This window comes from Channa argus, chromosome 16 (genome assembly GCF_033026475.1).
Source record: "Channa argus isolate prfri chromosome 16, Channa argus male v1.0, whole genome shotgun sequence".
Taxonomy (NCBI): domain Eukaryota; kingdom Metazoa; phylum Chordata; class Actinopteri; order Anabantiformes; family Channidae; genus Channa; species Channa argus.
In genome coordinates, this window is record NC_090212.1 from 12,857,747 (window position 1) to 12,879,064 (window position 21,318).

The 21,318-nt window shown below is 41.1% G+C and overlaps 1 protein-coding gene across 5 annotated transcripts; it reads right to left on the bottom strand.

Moving 5' to 3' along the window:
* Nucleotides 1–20,257, bottom strand: asap3 (ArfGAP with SH3 domain, ankyrin repeat and PH domain 3). Of its 5 annotated transcripts, XM_067480431.1 has the most exons (27): nucleotides 19,863–20,256; nucleotides 17,332–17,506; nucleotides 16,935–17,007; nucleotides 14,249–14,394; nucleotides 12,769–12,843; nucleotides 11,887–11,936; nucleotides 11,290–11,413; nucleotides 10,250–10,335; nucleotides 9,773–9,887; nucleotides 8,757–8,843; nucleotides 8,436–8,545; nucleotides 7,621–7,690; nucleotides 7,447–7,534; nucleotides 7,060–7,108; nucleotides 6,175–6,341; nucleotides 5,849–5,982; nucleotides 5,631–5,722; nucleotides 5,358–5,538; nucleotides 4,399–4,484; nucleotides 4,195–4,310; nucleotides 4,048–4,115; nucleotides 3,227–3,334; nucleotides 2,821–3,037; nucleotides 2,283–2,574; nucleotides 1,826–2,036; nucleotides 1,545–1,676; nucleotides 1–1,274 (listed from the first exon to the last, which is right to left on the bottom strand). In XM_067480431.1, the coding sequence occupies exons 2-27, from the start codon at nucleotides 17,344–17,346 to the stop codon at nucleotides 1,200–1,202; spliced, it is 2,967 nt and encodes a 988-aa protein (XP_067336532.1). In that variant the 5' UTR covers nucleotides 17,347–17,506; nucleotides 19,863–20,256; the 3' UTR covers nucleotides 1–1,199. The 5 variants fall into 5 exon arrangements, with proteins under 5 accessions (XP_067336532.1, XP_067336529.1, XP_067336530.1 ...); XM_067480428.1 differs by lacking the exon at nucleotides 17,332–17,506 and having other exon boundaries at nucleotides 1,549–1,676; nucleotides 19,863–20,257; XM_067480429.1 differs by lacking the exon at nucleotides 17,332–17,506 and having other exon boundaries at nucleotides 9,812–9,887.
* Between the last annotated feature and the right edge of the window lie 1,061 nt (nucleotides 20,258–21,318).

A 21,318-nucleotide genomic window follows, 5' to 3' on the forward strand; every position in this document is an offset into this window, starting at 1 on the left:
TTATCAGTAATAGTTATTTATAATGTATAACATTTAAAAAAAGGGATACAAACTGTACAAAAAAAATTTGTGACACAGCGAAGCGGTTACACCTCCAAGTCTTCCTCCTTTCCTGGAACTTAATCTAGGAGTACAGTAAGTGCAAGTGTGCCTGTGTGCACGCGCCACGATAAACACATCCCTACAGTAAGTGTTTGTTCACTGTACCCAGGTACAGCCATTAGCAAGCCACCTTTTCATGCCAGTTCCTGGTACAACAGTGTCTCCTCCCCCCAGATAAAAAAAAAAACACACCATCCTTATTCCAAACTCTCAAGAGACACGAGCCTGGAGCCAGAAGAAACTGGATCCTTCACTCTCCACACAGCCAAAGAGCTGTGCCCAGAGTCAGGAAGGCTGAGCTTAAGTTTCAGATGTCTCCGTAGGCTGCCCAGATGCTTGGTGTTTTGTTGGAGACAGACTGGCAGGCACAGAGCCACTTTTAGAGTCCCAGGAGTGGCAGGCTCCAACAGACACTGGGCAGGTTGAAACCACTCACCCGGCTCTCGGTGCACTATGATTTACCAGACCAGACATTTTCCATTCAGAACAAAAAGCAGCTACATCTGTGTACAGCAGCTGCATAGGTGCACGTTCACAGCTCTGCTAGCTCCTCAGATTTCTTCCTAAATGAGTTTAAAGTGCCTTAAAGGGTTTGCCCTGAAGGCAAGTTTGGACTTTATGTGCAGATTCTAGGTCATTAGAGACAATTAAAGCATCTGCGATATTCTGTGGTATTAACGGTTAAATGGAAAACAGTTTCTACTCCAACCACAAATGAGTATGTACCTATGGTTTGCGGTTTTGTACAACTGTACAAACACGTAGCAGTTAGAAAATAACGGACGGGCCACCACATGAAAACAATAGTCCTTGGAATTAAGGCTTTATAGAGGTGTAAAAGCCTTACGGTGGATTTCAGGATAAGTAAATATCAAAAGTCTTAAAAACAGTGTACTTTACATCCTCTGATTTCCTTTGATACCTTTTTGCTCGAACACTCAATATTGGGGTCGGATCCAGGAAATTAACAGAAAATAACACTGTCCTCTTGTGTAGGTAAAATTCCACTGTGATGACGGTAAGGTTCCAGTGAGCATCCCTTGCTGGTTCAATTACTTTAAGCTAATAAAACACAGTACATTTGCATTTCCATGTCCTCAGTCTGTCAGTTTGTGTACATAGTTGACAGGAAAGGTCCCACTCCTTGATGGGTCTCCTTCAATGTGCCCAGCCTATAAGGAAAAAAACAATTTATGATGTGAACACATATGGAAAGTCCTGTGCACAGAGGCCCTTTGACTTTTTTCAAATTTTTGTGTTGTAGACTGTTACAGTGACCATGTTTTCACTTTGCCATAATGTATTAATAATGTAGACCAATTTACCCATCTAAAATTACATCTACAACTGGTATTCAACAAGTTAAATAATATTCATAAGTTCATTTATTACAAGTACAGATGGACAATGGACAAGGAAGAACAAGTTGCAGTTGCACTTACCCACCAGTGGGGGTCATTATTGGCTGTGACCACAATTATCTCCTCTTTGAAAAAGGGAAGCTGCTCGGAACTGACTGCTACGAAGTCCACTAAAGCCTTGACACGCTTCTGATATGGCCTGCTGCCAGACACCTTGAGGGAAAGTAATATAAATCTCAGAGTGCCACCTGAAAATGTATACTGGCTGTGACATCTCACAGTGGGGAAATTTAACACTGTGACACTGAAGGCATTTAAGTACAAGGTGAATGCAGCAGAAAGAGGTTTCTGTGTGATTGTACCATGGCATTCCTGCGGGGTCGATGGGCAAAGGTCACGGTGGGTGAGGATGATTGGGCTGGAGCGGGAGCTGGGGTGAGGCTGGGACCATTACCCACTAAACTGCAGTACAGCTCCTCCTGGCTGCCTACACAGCTGGGAGATGACACACTACACCTTCCCTGGTTGCCTCCTCCACTGCTGGTCCGACGGTACGATGTGGTCTTCTCTGAACTGGGAAAATGAGACAGAAGCAAGATGAACCGATCAAACAAGACCTATGTGGTGTTCGGGACAACCTGAATCTGAGGAGAGCTGAAGAATCATTTCATTTATGTTGTATTAAAGTCAACAGGATAGTTTAAGGACGTAATGATAGTTAGATAAAAATTTTAGACATGCAGTTCCATTTACTTACATTCTTTCATGTTAACAAAAGCGTGCGCAGAAATGTGTAAATATGTAGCAGTGACCTCTAACCTGACAGGTCCTATGTGAGTCTGTGAAGACGTCAGTGTGAGACTGCTCTGAGATCCGGAACTAGCACCAGTTTGGCCATCCCAGGTCTGCCTCTGCCTCCTAAGCAGACCTCGCTGTCCATGGGGGGATCTTGGAGATCTACCACCTTGACCGTGGTTGTCTGTGTTGGGTGATGGAGGGCTTTGTCTCGACTGTGTCTGGGGACTGGATGAGTGGGAGGCTGGGTTAGAGCAGCGTCTTGGAATGGGGGACCCTTCTTGTGTTGTGACTGAAATCTGAGGATCAGATCGACCTGTGGAGCACAAGAAAACTGCTGGATCAAGAAACAAGTTAAATGTAAATAGCATTTTTGTGCAAAATTTCAACGGATGCACCGTTGCATGTGAATTTCTTTAAATGTGCTGGCAAAATTAATTTTTTTTTCTGACTTGCACTGCTGAAAATGTGACAAATCTTGACAAATAAAGAAAATGAAGCTTTAAAAGGTGGCAGACAAGGTTGTTTTCTTTTCCTTACAGAAAAACAAACAGTGGCTCACCTCTCTGGATGGATTTAGCTGGCAGCGGTGGTGGCCCAGCAGAGGGGGTGCTGTTGGCAGAAGGATTTCTGTATAGGAAGTCTAGATTCTCATAAGTTTGACACGGCCTGCTGCCTGTGCTAGCATGGGCAACGTTAGCCACGTTCCAGCGTGCGAAGGCAGATCCACCACTTCCATTGGAGGACAACGGAGAGGGGTTTTTGGATGATGGGCTTACCTGGGAGAAAGTGAAACAAAACATAAAAAACAAAACTTGTAATGATTTTTTTCCCGACGTTAGCAGAGGACAATGGATTGGAAACCCCGTTTCTCCTATCTGATCCGTCTCCTCCAGATTTTGTAAAGGCTTTTATGTAAGGTAGACAACATCTGTATGTGATTAGCCAAGTTTGAGTGTCTTTTTCACCTTCTCATCCAGGTCATCCTCACTGTCATAGAAATCCTGAGACTGTGTCTCCCACATAAACTCCACATGGATCTGAGAGTTAAACTTCCCACTCTGGGCCAGCTCCAACTAAAACACAAACACACACAAACACTCAATACTCCTACTTATACAGTATCCAGCAACAGTTTTCACTAATTGGCTTTTCTTCGGTTGTAGTTCCTAGTTGTTTTGTTTCGGTACACCCAAGTACAAATATTTGTATGTTTGTGAACTAGGAATTGGAGGTTATAAAACTGATCAAGTCAAGTTATCAAGGATTAATGAAAAAGTATAAATAAAGCATCACACATTACTATGAGAAAAATAACTCCAAACTAAACAATCAGATAATTATCTAAATTATCTTATTGAGTTCAATGCATGTTTCAAAGATTTAAAACACAAAAAAATAAAATCAAGTGAAAAAAAAAACAAATTGAAATTTGAGGCAGGATGCTTGTTCAACTTCTATTCTTCTACACAAGCCATTAAAACAAGGAGATGCACAATCAAACAGGATGTTACACCACAGGGCAGATGGCCGGTAAGAAAATAAAACCACTTTATAAATGATACACACTGGGACCTGATGAGGACACGATTCCTTAACAGAGCTTTGCTGCAGAGGGAGTTATTTTAAGGTAGTATTTCCAGCTGTGGAAGTTGTCCTGTTTTGATTTTGGACCTGGCTTTCTGGTGGGTATTTTTATGTTGCAACTTGATTCCTTGGTTGAACTTGCCTCCTGACTGTGTGTTCTTCAAATATATGAGTTAAAAGTAAAGCTGAAAGAAGGCCTCACCAGCTCGACACACTGTGTGCTCTGCAGCCTCCGTGCAATATCAAGGGCCGTCTCTCCCGCTGAGTTCACTACAGGATAAATATGTGTCTTAGATATTTTGTACAGGGTGATAGAGAAATACAGTAAATATAGCAGAGTAAAAAATACCTGGGTGCAGCATTGCCTTCGCTTTTAGGAGTAACTTAAGACACTCAGGCTTGTGATGCAGGATGCTGTAGTGAAGAGCTGTGTTTCCTTCTGCTGATTTTTTCTCTAGACAGTTGCTGCAGTGATGTTACAGTTTAGACAGATGGTGTTAAACATGGACCAAGGAAAGAGATAACTACAAATGACTACTTGTCAGTGTCTGACCTGTTCTGGCAGAGGAAATCAACCAGCGACAGAGAGCATCTTTCCTCCAGACGCACAGCAAAATGCAGAGCTGTCTCTTTGGTTTCCTTAAACACAAAGTAAAGAGTTAAGAGTTCATCTCTCTACACAATACTTTTGACAACTTCAATGTGGCCTCAAGTGGCTGCATTTTGGAGCTGACAATCATGTCTTAAGACCAGAATAGTGAACCTAATGTCACAAGTTGACTGTGAAACAACCCAGCTGTGCATGTGCTTAAAAAGTGAGAAAACTCCTGAAGTTTTAAGCATTATATGTTCACGTGAAATAAAAAAGTCAGGGTAGAAAAAGCACATGGGTACTTCAAAAAGCTTGTCGCATTTGTTCTCATGAGACTTAAACTCTGACCTAAAAGCCGAAACAATAAACAAGGACCGACCAACACAAAAATGCACATATACATAGACCATCACCCTCTCAGTGAACCAGTCATATTACACACAGTTATAACATTGAGCAGGAAGTGTATGACATGGGGAAAGAACCTGATTCAAAAAAAGAAGACGAGCCCTTAGAGAGAGACAGCAGAGGTGGAGGACAAAAAGAGAGGATTATAGGCCAGAAAATATAGTAGGGCCTCTGAATACCCACCCACATGAACAAAACACACAAGACAATTATCACATACTTCCCGTACTGTAACTATCCACACACCTCCCACACACTGTACTTTGTGCCATTATCTTTAAAATACAAAGAGGATTTCTTTCTACTTTTAGACACAGTTCAAAAGTGATAGGAACACATTTTTGAAAAATGTATGTGTTGCTTTAAACAAGCAAGGTGGGTGGGCTTGTGAGGGTGTAGGTGTCATTTTGGCTAAATGCATGACATCTGTGGGAATGCTGAGTTATAACAAGACACACTTCAGGTAGAATTGCTGCTGTGGAAATTCCCTAGTAGCTAAAAATGATCTTCACCTGTCCATCAGGCAGCGTGAGTGGTTTGGCCAGGTCTGCTCCTTCAGCATAGAGCTGCAGAAGAGACGTGAGGTCATGACTTCGCACAGCGTCATACAGTCGGCTGGGATCTGACTCTTCTCTACGCAGCACATACCGGCGCTCAGCATACTTTGCCACAATGTACTCCTTTCTGGCATTCCTGGTTTTAAAAGAAACACGTTAGTAATAAAAATTCATTTTAATTCATTTTATATCTCTCTCTAATGTATATAAATGAAACCAGGGACTTACATGTCACTTTGTGGCAGTGGTTTCACCGAGTCATTTGGTAAGCAGGCCTCCATGATGTCATTAAATTTGGTGTTGCCTATGCTGACAGCCAACTGGAGAAACAATGTAACCACAGAGATGTGACTTAAAAGGCATCTCAACGAAAGGCAGACAGTTATAGTCTGCATTTAGGAAATCCTGATGAGAGAACTGTGTGTTTCCATGTGTGCATTAAGTACCAGGAGCTCAGAAGTGCTGAGCAGGTCCAGAGTTAAGGACTGGATCCTGGAGTAGTGGACACCGAGCTCTCTGTGGATGCCAGAGCACTCAATACATGTCAGAATGCCCAGGTTTGTTGACAGCCATGTTGGATCTGAGACATGCAAAGCCAAAAAAAAAAAAAAAAAACAGAAAAGCAGAGCTAACTATTAGCAAGACAGAGATGCTTAAAAACACAGCTGGAATTGATAAATGAAATGCTGTTGGTTGTGAATCATGTCATGCTCAGAACATGACTGCCCACATGTATTTCTGTAAATATCATCAACCAAAGTAACTGGCTGACCTGAGGCCCCACAGTCAGCACAAGCCTCGTTGCCAGGCATGTGTCGGAGTTCAGCTATGATGGCTTGAGAAAGCTCCTGGAGCCCACTGTCCTGGAGGTGGAGCTGGTCTCCTCCCAGCGCTGTGTTCAGGGCCTCCTCCTTACTGTTCTGCAGCACTGACATCCAGCTAAAGTAGAGACAGGCATACAGTTGTCACAAATAGACAGATCATTTCAGTCTTTCCCCCTGAAGATCAAACACAGTCCGCCATGTGTTTAGCATGTGTTTTGTGCTTAGTTGCCTAGTGATAAGTCATCATTACTTTCAATTTCTCAGTTTTATGTGTTTTCTACCCCCAAGATTCATATTGAACATGTCTCATTTCTCAGGCTCCAGTACTTTTTCATACAAAACATTTCCATTTCCTTCAGCACATCACATCAAAGAATCTGCCTGGGGGCCCACATATAGGGGAAGAGCAGGGTACCAAAAAATAAAGAATAAAAAAACATCCCTACATGTACCCCCATCCAACACCACATCACAACACACAGTTTCCTTGCTAGCAGTGTGTGGCTACAACGAGAAGTCCCGCCCAACACCAGCTGGGCAAGGGGCTCCAGAGGACAGCTTTTTTTCCCCTTCTGCATCTTCCAGTTTCTCTCCTTTTTTGTCAATTGTCAGCCATGTTTGCCCTTCAGTGTATACTGGCTCAGACACTATATGAAACAATTTTACTTAATCTTTATCCAACTCTTTTTTTATACAAATATCCACTTTCTGAGTGAAACTTCAGATGTTTCTGGATGTAAGTGAACACTACACAGCGCCTTTCACATGCGGCCCTAACATTAAAGAAAGGTGCCTCTCATGTAAAAACAGCCTACAGTGGATTCAGTGCTTACATCATACATTCCTGCTCATCTTCTGCCTGGAAATGGTATGTCCGATTATCTATGGACAAGAAGAAATAGGGGTTATATATTGTCAGCGGATTGTGAAAAAAATAATACCCAATAGAAGATGGACCAAAAATTTAAAAAATTTAAACAGGTGAATGAAAACAAAGGTTGCTTAACTACAGTTGCTATAAGTTGAGCATAATGCACAATCACCCCTTTTCATGTCACACCAGTGAAGAGAATCTATAGCAACCATCTCAAATACATGCGTTCTGATTTTTTACTTATTAATGTGACAAGCAAATGAGCAAGATTGCACAAAGACGTATTGGAGATAAGTCGTGACGAATTTCGTGACGAATGTAAAGTCGAAACTTAGGGTGAACCTACGGGTGATCAAGTCAAAGGTCCTCCGGTCGTCTGGGTTTGGTCGCACCTGACAGGTTAGTAGGATCAACTTGGCTGGTGGTCGATTGATCTGCAGACAGACAGACAAACGCATGTCAAGGTGAATGGAAAAAACGGCACAAAATAAAGCGGACATTTTAACCTTTGTGTCCTCACCGTACTGTGGGAAATGGTCAGGCAGCCAAATTTGACTCCACATTTCCTCTTCTGCCACACCTTCCTGATCCTGAATGGCACAATTCCAAAACAATTTCACATTTAAGAACAAAATACCAAAACCAAATCTTATACACATGATACTATTACTATAACAATTATCAGCCTGGATAATTTCTGTGCAATTAATCAACACATTCCCATTGTATTAGCAGTGATGATTTACACACTGTGCTGGTTCAGATTACTGCTGGTTCGGCTCTCTCTTGTTTCCATTATCGTGAATGAAGGTAAAATGGAGAATGTCTTCTCTCTTTTGTGTCCTGTGGAAAGTTTACTCTCCTCTGTCTCTCATTTGCCCTACTGAACCACATCCCTTCTCCCTATCACAGTCATCCAGCTGTGCGTGCGTGCGTGCGTGCGTGCGTGCGTGCGTGCGTGCGTATGAAACATAAAAGATCTGCTCGGTTAGCCAGTCTGCCAATGATGTCCATAGGAGGGGCCCGCACTTGAATCTTCATCTCACAATAATAAGAACCAGCTGGGACTGACAAACTCAGAGCTTCCCCATTTTCTCTCTATTCCTTGCTTAGTCTTACTTCTACTAAATACAGTGTTAGTGAAAATGTTTTTATTTGTTAACATACGAACAGGTTGAAGTTAAAATAAACGCTCAGCCCTTTTGTTACTGAGCCAGGACACAATAATTATTGTTAATAGATTTTACAGCACATTTTGCTGTTCATGCCCCTATATTTATGAGAGAACTGCTTGTACTCTAATTTTTGGACACTGTGGCTATTGCTTTTACACACCCGTCACTCTTCTTCAGCAAGAAGCCAGATTTTTCAGTCCCATACTTCTTGTTGCCCTGTGGCTGGTGGATGCTATACCCATTGCCAGAGTTCTTCCTGTTCAGGTACTCCTGGGACACAAATAGGACGTTACTTTGAAGATTTCTTACTAGCTTTTGCAGATCACTCACAAGAAAACACAGTAATTCGATCAACATCTGCTGTTATAGACTTTTGAGAGCATGCAATGTGTTTATACACTGATACACTGACACTAAATCTACTAAATGCTCATATCTCATACACATGTGTATATTATAGCTGTAATATAAACTCGAGTACCTCTTTTCCCTCGACCTGTAGAAGTAACCTGAGAGAATCCCTCAACTGAGTGAGCTGTTTCACCTCCTCGTCCTGGTCCTGACTCACCTACGATACACACAAACCATTAAAATAAATTTCTTTAATTGCAGTAATAAAAAGACACAGTCTCTTAGAAGAAGAGCGTGTTTTTGTAATCCTGCTTTTATTAGGTTAAGCAAAAGCAGTGTTTGGGTGTGGACTGACAATACATAAGAGCTTTTGTGTAATGGCCTAAATAATGCAGAACAGAGCTGTGGGGTGTGTAGTCTTTGTGCTGTTTATGTTAAAGCAGCAGAGTCTTTTTTATGCTTCAGTTTTATTTAAATGTTTTTGCCTTTGTCCTGGGAAAGACAACATAGCTTCAGTCTCGATATCCCTCTTTAGGCTCAGTTCTGGCATGTCAGAGCAAGTCTGTGTCCTTCACATGAAGAACCAGAAAAACTTCTAACGTTCCCAATGTCGCAGTTAACAGTCTGTTTCCAATGCTCTATCCAGAAAGGGGAAGAAAGCCAATTTTGTGCCGAATGGAAACCAGTCGGATTGGTTGGAGGAATAGGTGTGCATGAAAATAAAGGATGCTTTTGGTTTAATGTTTTGGAAATGGGAAGTCTTTCTGGGAACAGGCTCTAGCCTGTGGTTTCAGCTGGGGTAAGTTTAGAGGTGGGCTGTTGTGCAAGGCTGCAACGGTGCTACCAGAGCTAATAAAGCACTTAAACATGTGATTAACAGTATACGTTGAGAGTCTTCTTATACACAGTTTGACTATTCATTGTGACTGAGTAATGGATGACAAAGAAAAACTAAATCTGTGGGGGTAGATTGGTGGTATGATAACATCAAAATGCAAAAGCCTGTCTGAGTTTTTAGGCAACATCAGTCTAAACAATGAACTCTTAATAATGACAAATATTATACTGAAATCATGACACAGCTGGATAATAACCAAACTGTTTGCAGACTGAAGATGACTAACATTTACCCCTATAAATACTCACATATAATTCAGACAAACCAGCAGCACTTTCTGTGCTTACCCCGTGCATAGATGCAGCAAGCTTTTCAATAAACGGTGAAAGATTCTCTGCAGCTTTCAGCCCATCCTGAAAGAAACTGAGACCAGACAAAGAGCAAATGCTGAGTCATAGGGGTACGTGAGCCCAAACATCCTAACTTGCACCAATCAAAACATAACATGTTAAAGCTGTATAAGCAACTACAACTCCCACATAAAACCCCCAGTATGAGTAAAATGGCTAAATGGTTAACAACAGTGATAAAAGTTTATAAAAACCAGAGTGAAAACCAGAAAAGCCTCAACTGTTATACAAAATCCCTTACTGAAAACCTGCCATACAAATCAAATCCATCTGCTGTTTAAGGTGGGATTTTTTGTTCTTGCCCTTATTTCAAACAACATGAACAAAAGGGCTATGAGGCAAAAAATAGCCAAGGTGATGTTAGATGACACTGACCTGAGCTGGGCCTGGAAGTATTTGATGAGGCTCTGGAGAAGATCAGGGCCCTGACGCACCTTCAGCTCCTGGATCTTCAAAAGATACTGCAAAAACATAAACACAGTTAAAGTCAAAATCAGCTCCACAAACAACAGCTCTCCATTCAAAAGACACACAAATCCACACAAATATTACAACTGAACATGAAAATTAAGCTCAAATCTATGCTATTGGTTTTCAGCAAACATAATTTAAAGCTCATCTTCGACTACACCTCTGTTTTGAGCATGGTTTTATCATGTGACCCTTTGCTGTATAGGACACTGCTCAGCGTTGTCTCAAAGGTCATGTGCCTTAGTACAACACTCCAGCCAGAAACTGGAAGAAGCCTTTATTCAAAACATGAATAACACATTTAGAGGGACAGCATTATTGTGAACAATTTCCATCTTGCTCAAAATTTAAATTTATATTTTAAAATGTAGGAAAATAAAAGGTCTGAATTCAGGCTACAGGGTTTTTTAGCTTTGTGTGAAAGGAAGTCTGAGTCCATCTGTCTCTGCAGTTGAAGCAGAGACTGGCTCAAATGAAGCAAAATGTTTCTGTCCTGTGTATTTGTGAGTTCTGTTGTGTGTGTGTGTTTATTTGTATGTGTATGTAGGGGGAAAGGAGGAATGAGAGGACGGACAGAGAGGAGAAGCAGCCTTGCAACAAGTGGAAATTCCATTTTGCCTCTCCTCTTTGTCTCAACAGCTGGTCTCATTCAAAATTCTCCAGCTACATGTGCACTAGCAACTGAGACTACACCACCACCTGTATGTAACAGCTCTGCTAGTGCATTTCAGAGAAAATGTTTCCAGTTTGGCTTTCAGGTGTGGGTCACAAAGTTGTTCTCTTTGCAAAACTTTTCACAAAGGGGATCAACCCTGGTCAACCAGTCCAGCATGGAGGGAATATAAAATCAGCAAGGCAGACCACCCATATGAATTAAATCAAGCCTGCCTCAGGTATGTAAAAGGTGTCTGCATATGGTATTTTGACTGGCACTAATCCCCCACCTCACACATTTGCAGCTGAAAGGTCCTCCTCTCTCTCTCCATGTCCTCCCCTCTGTCTGATCCCTCCATCCTGATGAGCCCCAGCTGCCTGCTCTTCTCTTTTCTCTCCTTCTCCAATTTCCCTCTAAAGTAGCGAGGAAAGAAAAAGCAAGAATTAATGTTATGAATATATATATTCATCTATTCTCAGTGTGTTGCAATAATTAACACATCTGATCAACTTTTTCTGTAATAATTAACCACTTTACAAGTGCAACAAGCTTTTTCAAGGGAACTTCCTCATGGCAAGCGAGAGAAAAGATAGGGTGGATGAAATACAATACAGGAAAGGTGAAATCTCTTTACAACATTATAAAACATTTTAAACAATCAGAATGAGATCAAATGTTTGCTGTAAAGTGCAGCTGCTTCAGTTTCATTTCATGATAATATAATAGAAAACCATCCACTTATTAACTTTACACTAACTTCTGTGACCCAGTAAACGATTAGCAAGAAACGTAAATGTGTGAGATGATTCTCTTTAGGCAACCAAATCAGTATCAGGTTTCAGTATCTTTTTGTCAGGAAATGTAGTGTGAAAGCATGGTTAATTACATTTTTATGTCGTACTCCTTCCAGCTCTTCTCCATCTGTTTCTTTAGTTCCTGCAGTGGAAACAAAGAGAGAAAAAAAAAGAAGAGTAGAAATTTTCATGTCACCACAGGAGGGTCGCTGTAAATGGAGCTGTAGCCAAATGGTTAACAGTCAATGTATAGTCGGATGAAGCAGCGCAACACCTAGTAACACCTCATATACTGGTCGTTACTTGAATAGGTAGAGCCAGACAGTTGATGCATAGACATGATTACTCAGATACTTCCAATGAGTTTTTTATCTCGCTGAACAGGATATTAGTATCACTTTACTTTTCTTCACAGTTACGGTGAAGCAATGTCAAGTCGTCTGTTTAAAACACAGGGCAGAGGCAGGAGAACAATAAAGCATTAGCCTGTTATATTACTCATTAGTCTGTTGGCACTGTAATTAAAAGGGCTAAATAATGGGCAAGAAGGATCGGTTCAGTACATGGAACATAAGTAAGTCTTACTCAACCTTCATTTAGTAGGATCAGCTTTGTCTACAATACAGACAGACAGCCTTAGCTAGAGGAAATCCAGCCCAAAACAGATTTTAGAGTGATACTTCATTCAAATCAGACACTAATGTCAACATCTACAAACACAGATATCCGTCTTCTTTCTCAACTGCATGTCACGGAATCTTAATTCACCTTGTGGACAGAGGTTGAAGTAGAATTTTAAAAAAGCACCTAACTCTACTACAATGTAAATGGTGTCCTTTTTACATGAGGAATAGATATAGTTTCTGTCCTCCAACAAGACACTGAAAACAACTCAACTCGTGTGTTCAGTAGCAAAAATGTTATAAGCATTCAATGAATTTGTACTCAGATCTTGAGTCGTAGCTCAAACTTACTAGTCTGCTGTCTCGGAGCTCTGATTTCAGCACATTTTCCAAAGGAAACGCCATAATGTTGTTGAGGTTTTGCACCTGCAATATGTAGAAGCAGAGGAAAGGAGTAAAGAAAGCTTAAATTTACTACATGTCACAGATGACCCTGATCTCCTGGAGTATGAGCAGTCTCACTCACACACTTTTAATGTTTCTCCCTATGGACCTACATTTCTGGGAATGAGTGTGGATAACCTTAAAAACATGGTGAATCAGTCGTTTTGTAATTGTGAGTCACCGAAAGAAAGTGGGCAATAATCTGCACCATTAAATATTTTGATATCAAGTAGCGCACAACACAATTACTTTAACCCTTAGGAGTCTGCAATTGTTTTTGAAAACTTTTGATTGATGTACTATATACATACATACATACATACATACATACATACATACACACACACACACACACACTTGAGGTTTAGCTAATAACAATATAGATTCCATTGTGGTTCTGGGGAGAATGAATAAACAAAAGAAATTGCACTTTACATCTATTATTAGTCGATTAATGCTGAATCCTACGTGAACGTATATCGTATCTTTATTTTCATCATCGCATGTTTGCAACTTCCCTGTTCAAATTTACAAAGGCTGTTTGTAAATGTCACTACAACCTTTCCATGAATCCTGGTGGATTACAGCCAAGCTCCACCCTGCTCGTAACATAAATAATGTCCATGAGCTGACTGCTGAGCTGGCCTTGATATACTCACACTGGGCCCTGGTTGAATTGTTTTGGCTGACATCCAATATCTGAGGTGACGAATAGATAATGTATGAAGTTATGGAAATAGCTAGGAAATAGCAGCTCCTAGATGGCATGGATCAATGCATGCACGCCTCTATACACACATGCTGGGACAGTGGAACAAGCATGCAATTACTCACACGTGACATTAAGGGACACTCTCAGGTCGATTTTGCGGTCTCCTTAAATCACCCTTCTGATAGTTTTTTAGATCCATTACCTTTTCACATCTGTGAGGCCCAGTCCACCCTGTGAGGCCTTGGTTGACACATGTGAGGGAGCGTGTGAGACAGTGTGCGTGTGCATGCGTCTGTTTACTCACATATGGAGGTCTGGGATGAATTATCATCACCATAGAAACTATCAGTGGAAAGGTTCCAGACTGCCTCAAACTGTGCATCAACAGACGTAAATAGGCAGCTGTTGAAAAGCCATTTCCTCCATGCAGTCATGCATATACGTGGGCACAAAACTTTTTGCTCTGACATAATAAGCACACACACAACCATCTTTTAAGGATGTATGATAGGTTTGTAGTTCTTGTTTAATATTATTTAAGGGGGTTTGGAGGTTTTCAGTTTTTCTTTCATTTTGTATGTCTGTCTGATAAACTGTCTAATAAACACTGCTAATTTGAGGAAACCTTCCCTTTCCCTTCCCTATTTCTTCTTTACTCTTCTCCTCTTTGCTTACCAGATTTTTGAAGAGGGCTGTGACCTCTCTTGTGAACACAGCCAGGTTGAGGAAGCCTGTGGAGACTTCGTTGTTGTCCTGTGTGAGATGGCTATTCCCTAGATTCTCCAGGACCTCGATATACTGCTCCTTGTTGTCCACATGAGCTGGAAAACAGCACACGTGCACACAGAGTGAGTAAAGCCAAGGAAGCTCACGGTTATTCAGACCTGGTGGGTTACATGTAAAGGCAGACTGACTTGCTGAGTGAGAGTATTTTAACAAGACAAGCATGTGGGATAAATTAGTAGTGGTTTCCACCCGTCCTAGGGCAGGAGACAGGCAAACATCTAGAAACTTGTGTTTCTTCGGGGTTTGTAGGTCATTTTTCCAAGGGTCATGACCTTTGTGAGACCTCAGTCTGTAGAATTATGGGGAAAAATGTTGATGGAAAACAATCTAAGCTTCAACTGGCACCACTTGGGTTTACATTGTACTCATTGGTTTTAGTCTACAGCTGCTTCAAAAAGAAGTATAAATGACAATGTCAAATGAATACAGGTTATAATTCAAGCAATGGGAGTCATTGTTTTCTATCAACAAATATTTGTACCTGTCCAAGCAAGTGTAATATAGAAACATATAAATTGACTTTATACAACCCAAGATAATTAATTCATAGTTCTGCTCTAATAATTTAAGGAAGCAGTAAAATAATATATTGACCTAAAGTAATAAGCACAATAAGGTAGAAAGAATAACTTAAGTTTAATCCTTCTGCTCCAGTTGTTATGTGTGTAAAATGGTAGACTGACTGTAAGTGAGAAACAGATAAATATCTAAAATTTAAAAACGGAACATTTTGCATGACAGAAAATTTTGAGTTGAAAAAAGAATGCAGACATACTGAGGGATGGGGGAGACAAAAACTGAGCTGCTGTGGGTGTACAGTCATTAAAAAAGTATGAATAGAATGAAAACTTAAAAAAAGTAATATTGATCCGCCTATTAAACAACCAACAGCTGAGTCACAGAGGAGCTCAGAGAGTGATTTTACAGCTGATCTTTAACAGTCATATAACACGCAGAGCAGTTGATTTGCAGAACACACACAGAGTCACAGCCTCAGCATCTTGGCAGAAAAGTGGTACTTAGCAGTTTATGAGAATAATGAACAAAACAAAAGAAGATCTGAAAATGTGTTTGTGTGTTTTTGTATGAGAGTCACTGTAATGGGGACCATCAGACCAGCATGAGAGATCAGTGGGCGTATGAATGGGTATGTACTATATGTGTGGTCAAACCACAATTAACATCAGGACTGATTTAGAGGTTCAAAACATAACAGGGGGCACTGATGCTCATGTTACTGGAACTAACCCGTATGATTCTAATTACTGGAAAAAACACAAGGTGATTGGATAGAGAAAACTCATGCAGCACCTTGCTGCAGTTGCTATGGTGCAGCTGACTGGATTTTTTTATTTATTTGTTTGTCCTTTCGGCTTATCCCGTGAGTTCAGGGTCGCCACAGCGGATCATCAGCGGGGAATGGGCTGTTAGGGGTTCAGTGTCTTGCCCAGGGACACTTTCACATATAGCCAGGGCCGGGGATCAAACCACTCACCCTGTGGTTTGTGGACGACGGCCTTCACCGACTGAGCTACAGCCGTTCTGCTGACTGGATCTGGTTGCCTAATTCTGCACAGCTGCCTTTCTGAGTCATTTTACATTAAAAACTATGAGTTGAAGCATTGAAATGACAAGCATGCTTGTGAATGAGCAGAGAAAAACAACTTCGGGATGCAATAAGCTGTTCCTCTTTTTCTCCCGCGCATTCCTGAGGTGAACACTTGCATCTTCTGAATGTTTATTTCTCAGAGGACATATGACAAGTTGTGGTGATGTAGACTTTGATTACACACACACACACTTGTAAACTAATCACTCAGTAACCCTTTGGTTCTGTTAGGTTAATGTGAACAGACCTTTGTTCTGTTGCCTAACCTCCACATACCATTTACCTTAACCCAGAAACAGACACACCACAAGACCATACAATGTATAAATGTAAACAAAATCAGCCATTCTCCCACGCACCCAAGTCCCGTAACAAGAAGGTTCACTCATAAACAACACTGTCCACACCAGCCTGATGATGTCATCTGAAACAGGGTTGTGCAATAAATTATATGCAAGCTTTGATATGGTCTGCACAGCTCATCCTGTCATTATAAAGGCTGATCTTAATCTATAAACATGCTGCTGAGCAGATGTACTAGGGGACAAAGCACTATTCGACATGGTAGAACATGGTCGTGGTAGAACACATTCTATGCCAGGTTCTTCATGCTGGATGTAAAACATTTGCAACTCAAGTTCCACTAACTGTACTGATTTGTTTTTGTTTTGTTTTCCCAGGTTCTTTCACACGACCTTGCCTGAGAAAAAGTAAAAAAGTGTATCTTATATTCAGATCATCTTAAAAGCAGCACAGATAGGACAAAAAGCATGGGTGTCAGTTATCAGCTTCTGAACTCATGTCAGCAAATCCATCTCCATGATAGCAAAACTACGACAAGAGATGAAGTGTGATGTAGTTGAAGGGTCTGGAAAAAGCTAGCAGGTGTACCTTGAGTTGGATTTTTCTTACGCAAGAAATATGTCATGTGAGTGAGACTATACTATGCTATGGGCTGACACTTACAGAGTCCAGATGTGTGTATTGCTTTGATCATCTTTTTCATCTTCTGCAGAGCTGTGTGGTCCATCTCCAGAGACTGAAAAAAATAAAAAAGAAATAAAATTAAAAAAACAAAAGTGAGATGCGTGTGTAAAATTACAAAAAAAAAATCAAGAATAAAAGTGAGATTTTTTGCACTTGACGTCTTCATTATAGGAGTGGGTGTTAAGACTAAGCTCTTTTCTCACTGTATATATAAACTGAAATTGTAATACCAATATAAAGTACTGTTTTCTGCAATATTTTTGGAAATGCAACTGAGAAACTTAACCTGTTTTGCAAAATCTTAGAATAATAGAATTCATTTATCTTAATTTTCTTACGGTCTCTGACTAATGTGAGCCGATGAATCAGCATTCACCTTTATTGCAATCATCTCTGTTATGCTGTCGTGTACATCCACCAATGATGTCACCACATTTATTCCACCTAGGTGACTGTGACTTTTCAGATTTAAGCAACACTTTCCTACATTAAAATTGGACTGGATTTCCTCTGCAGAAGAAAAGGCTTCTGGTAATTGACACAAGTTGTACCTACAGATGAAAACAGACAATCAGCTTCACAGTATTAGGACAATCAACAAAGTCCTTACACAGGCCACTTATTTCACCAAAACAGACATGTGGCACTCCACCTCCAAGCTACCAGAAATAGCTTTAACGAGACAGTATCCTAGACTTAACTGCCTCTGTCTTTTTAGAACGTGTGGTATTCACACCCCAGTCATTACTGGTCAAGTCCACTCCTTAAGTGTTATTTCAGTAATTAAAAGGCAATATGCAATGTGACTTTGCAGACAATGAATGGGAAAGTGATTTAGTGGAGACTGGATGTGGGAGTTGCTCGTTTCCTCCGCTTGCTGAGTTGGTTGGCAGACAGTGGATAAACAATGGAAACAAGCTGGTGCAGGTCAACGAAACAGGTTGTTTTCATTTATTTTCTTAAAATTTTCAAATTCAGCAAACAAACAAATGAGACGACCATCACAAGTGTTCACATATATCCCTTCTGGAGAAGGAAAGGAGCTTCACCTGTAAGTGTGCTTATGTAAAGTACAGTGTCTTTTTGTGTCTGTATGCGGGGTTGCGGGCACCTGCTGTCAGGGTCTGTGTCCCTGCTGGCAGCATAGCTTAATATTTCATGACCAACTGATTCCTGAATCTTATTTTCAGTTATATTTGAGTTTCAGTTATTCAACAGTTTCAGCTGCAATAAAAATTACAATATTCAATTTAAACATGAGAACCATAGGGGAAATCTTTGGATTTGTCCTTAAAAAACATTCCTGGGAATAACATAAACCCCATTATAGCTCGAAACCGATCCTTAGGTCTTTCTCCCTTTGTTGTTGTCTCTAATCAGAGAAATTAGTAACAAGCAGCCAAGTGTGGGTAAATACTGTCTGTGTCTATGTCTGCTGCTGTAAACCATGCACATGCCCACATTCCCCAAGCCATTAATCAGGCTTGTCGCTGCTGAGCAGACTAAACATAATAACCATAGATCTATCTATAAAGAAACTGTTGCTTTTGCATCTGTCTGTCTGTCTGTCTGTTTTTGTGCACATGTGTAGGATTCCAGCATGACACTCCCCAAAGCAGCTATTCCAGCTATGTATATTCTAGAGTGTCATGGTGATAAATAAGAACATTAGTCTAAGATAAACAGACTACATCAGGCCGTTATCCCAACTGCTTTGTTTACGATGAGTTTTTAAAATAATAAATGAAAACAAATACTTAAAAACACAACGCCATCTTGGGTTACAGTGGAACACTGAACCTCAAGTTGTCACAAGGAAGTCAGAATCGACTTGTGTGCATACTTGGATTATTTGTTTTATGGCTCAGTTAATGGTAGCCTCTCTCTGCTTCCTTCTCTGCCGTATGAGCATTGGGAGAAGAGATTTCAAACAAACACAAATGCACACACAAGAGACCTCAAACAAGCCTTGAGCCAGAGTACCAGTTCAAACAGACCAAATGCACAACCTGGCCTTCACTGACATGCTCACAAGCATGGACAAACAAGCGCGTGCTGGCTTACACGCACAACACCAATACTTCAATCCAACAAAGTTCCACACAGAACACTATTCTGTGTGCCCCATGCAAGTCCGACCCCTGTGAAAAAGGAGAAGACCAAGTAAAGTCTGATGCTCACGGGGATTACCTCATGTAACTTTTACTTTTCTGCTGAACTAGGCTGCATTAAATCTTCCTGAAGACAGTACAAGTGCAGCATTCACCAAATGACTTATGCAATACACCAGTTTACATAGTCAGTCCACACTTTTATTAGGTACACGGAGCTAAAACCAATACAAGAGTTCTGCAGAAAATCTATTAAAGTTAATGGTGAGTTTAGAGATGTGTTTATTCAACTTTGTGAACGTTGCTGAAACGTTGAACTGCACTGCATAATGCAGAGAGATGTTATGTGGCCTCCCCTGAGCCTCACTCATTAAGATAGGGTGGACAAAAGAACAGAAACAGTTGTCAGCAAAACTCCTCATTAAAACAGCTTGAACCAAAACTCAGCCTTAATATCTGCATGGGGGAGGATTCCCTGCAGACCTGTTGACATGAAGGTGTACCTAATAAACTGCCACCTTAACTCCATGTCACGCAAAGCATCTTGTGCAATACCTTCGCCACTTTCTGCATATAAAGCATAGCTACAATAAGTTGTTTTTGTCTCAGGTTTAACTGGGAGCAAAGTTCCCCATGTGAGAGAGTTATTCACCTGGATACAGTCGAAGAAATGATAATGACTTATAGCCTAATAATCACCCACGAGAAGTAAAGTAGTGCGCAGGTGAGCGTGGTTATTCAGGTTAACAACAAACAACTGTGAAACTTTCCCTTCATCGCCCTCCACCGCTCTCACCTCCTCCACGGTTAAAACCGTGTTCCGACAGTCGCTCATTTTGGCTTGAAAACTTGAAGTCCCTGGCGAAGACAAATCCTCGTTTGTCAGGATCAAAAAGTCCGAAATACTTATTCGCTCCGGCATGTTTCAGGCGAGGGGGGAAAAAAATCAGAGAATCACTGAGGAGAAAAGTGAACTGAAGTTTCACGCGCGCAACTAATTCCCATTTGAAGAAAAAGAAAATCGTTTACTTATCCATAGCGTGCACGACGGCGACAGAAAAGTGACCGTATCTACATGAATAATAAACCCCTAACAGCGTGCTGAATGTGGAGAGTCTGGAATCAAACTCGAGCCCTGACCGATCTCAGGCTCCACTTCCACATAGCGAATGTGTTTGCGCGTGGACGTGGAGGTGAGGCAGCCAGCGCGCTATTGTGCGGCCGGCGAGGGAGGGAGCAAACTCCATCATCACGTGGGAATGTTTGTGCTTTCAGCCACACTGCAAAGAGAGAAAAGTGTGTGTGTGTGTGTGTGTGTGTCCCCGCACTCGTCTCTTCATTCTTCTCATTTTTATGCAAACTTCTAAGTCTGCACTGGGGTCACCATGGATATGCAAAATGCCTCACTCACGGGCAATTTCAATGCATGAGATGATGTTATGAAGAAGAGAGCTGCTACGAGGCGGCGACCATTAGCTACGGTGGCCCAAAAACCCAACTTAAACGCATGCACACATTCGTCACATCTCAAGCGAGATATTTATGTGAACGTGCTCTTTAATTAGGCGTTTGGAGGTGTAACGCCTCTTTAGATCTATGCACCTTGATCCTCTTGGCTGAGGCTCCTCAGCTCCTTTTCATGTCTTCAAAAGACATTTTTCATTGAAATAGCATTTCGTAAGTCGCCCCCCGAAATCATCTGACAAAATGAAAGAACATGAAAGGGTGCTATAGAGAAGTGAAGGGGAAAAAAACGAAACAGTTTGTTTAGAACATAACTCCTGCATGTTTGGCCCTGCTATTGTCAAGGCTGTCACCTCAAAGAAAAGAGGTGCATCACTGAACCTTGCCTCAGGGGGAGAAGTCACAAAGTGCAGATGGGTGATTTTAGGAAGCTCTATCAAATACAGTGGCACCCTTTGGTTTTACCACAAAATCACACATTTGCCTACATTCGCTTAGTTAAGGGATAATTAGTCCCAGCTCTATAGGCAACTTGTGGTTATTTTCACCATGTTCATCCAAGAAATAAATAGCCTCACTTTGTGGTAAAATGTTTTTATCTGTTCTTTGTAATTACTTATTACCGCCACTCAGTGAACAGTGTAGAATGATGCAGTGTGTTCTCACAGTGGTGCTGTGTTCATTCACAACATTGGACAAACTCCTGTTTGTGTTGCAAGGCGTTTAGCAAATCGCTCCCAGCATTTGATATACTTGTGTTCACACACACAGGGGCTTTAAAGTGAAAC

Bases quoted from the DNA above. Each gene is read 5' to 3' on its own strand.
- asap3 (XM_067480427.1), bottom strand. From the start codon at position 19,988: ATGCCGGAGCGAATAAGTATTTCGGACTTTTTGATCCTGACAAACGAG. The intron at 6,342-7,059 runs GTAAGCACTGAA...TCTCTACTTTAG, and splicing joins GATGAGCAGGAATGTATGAT to CTGGATGTCAGTGCTGCAGA. The intron at 3,335-4,047 runs GTGAGGCCTTCT...TTTGTGTTTTAG, and splicing joins GCACACAGTGTGTCGAGCTG to TTGGAGCTGGCCCAGAGTGG.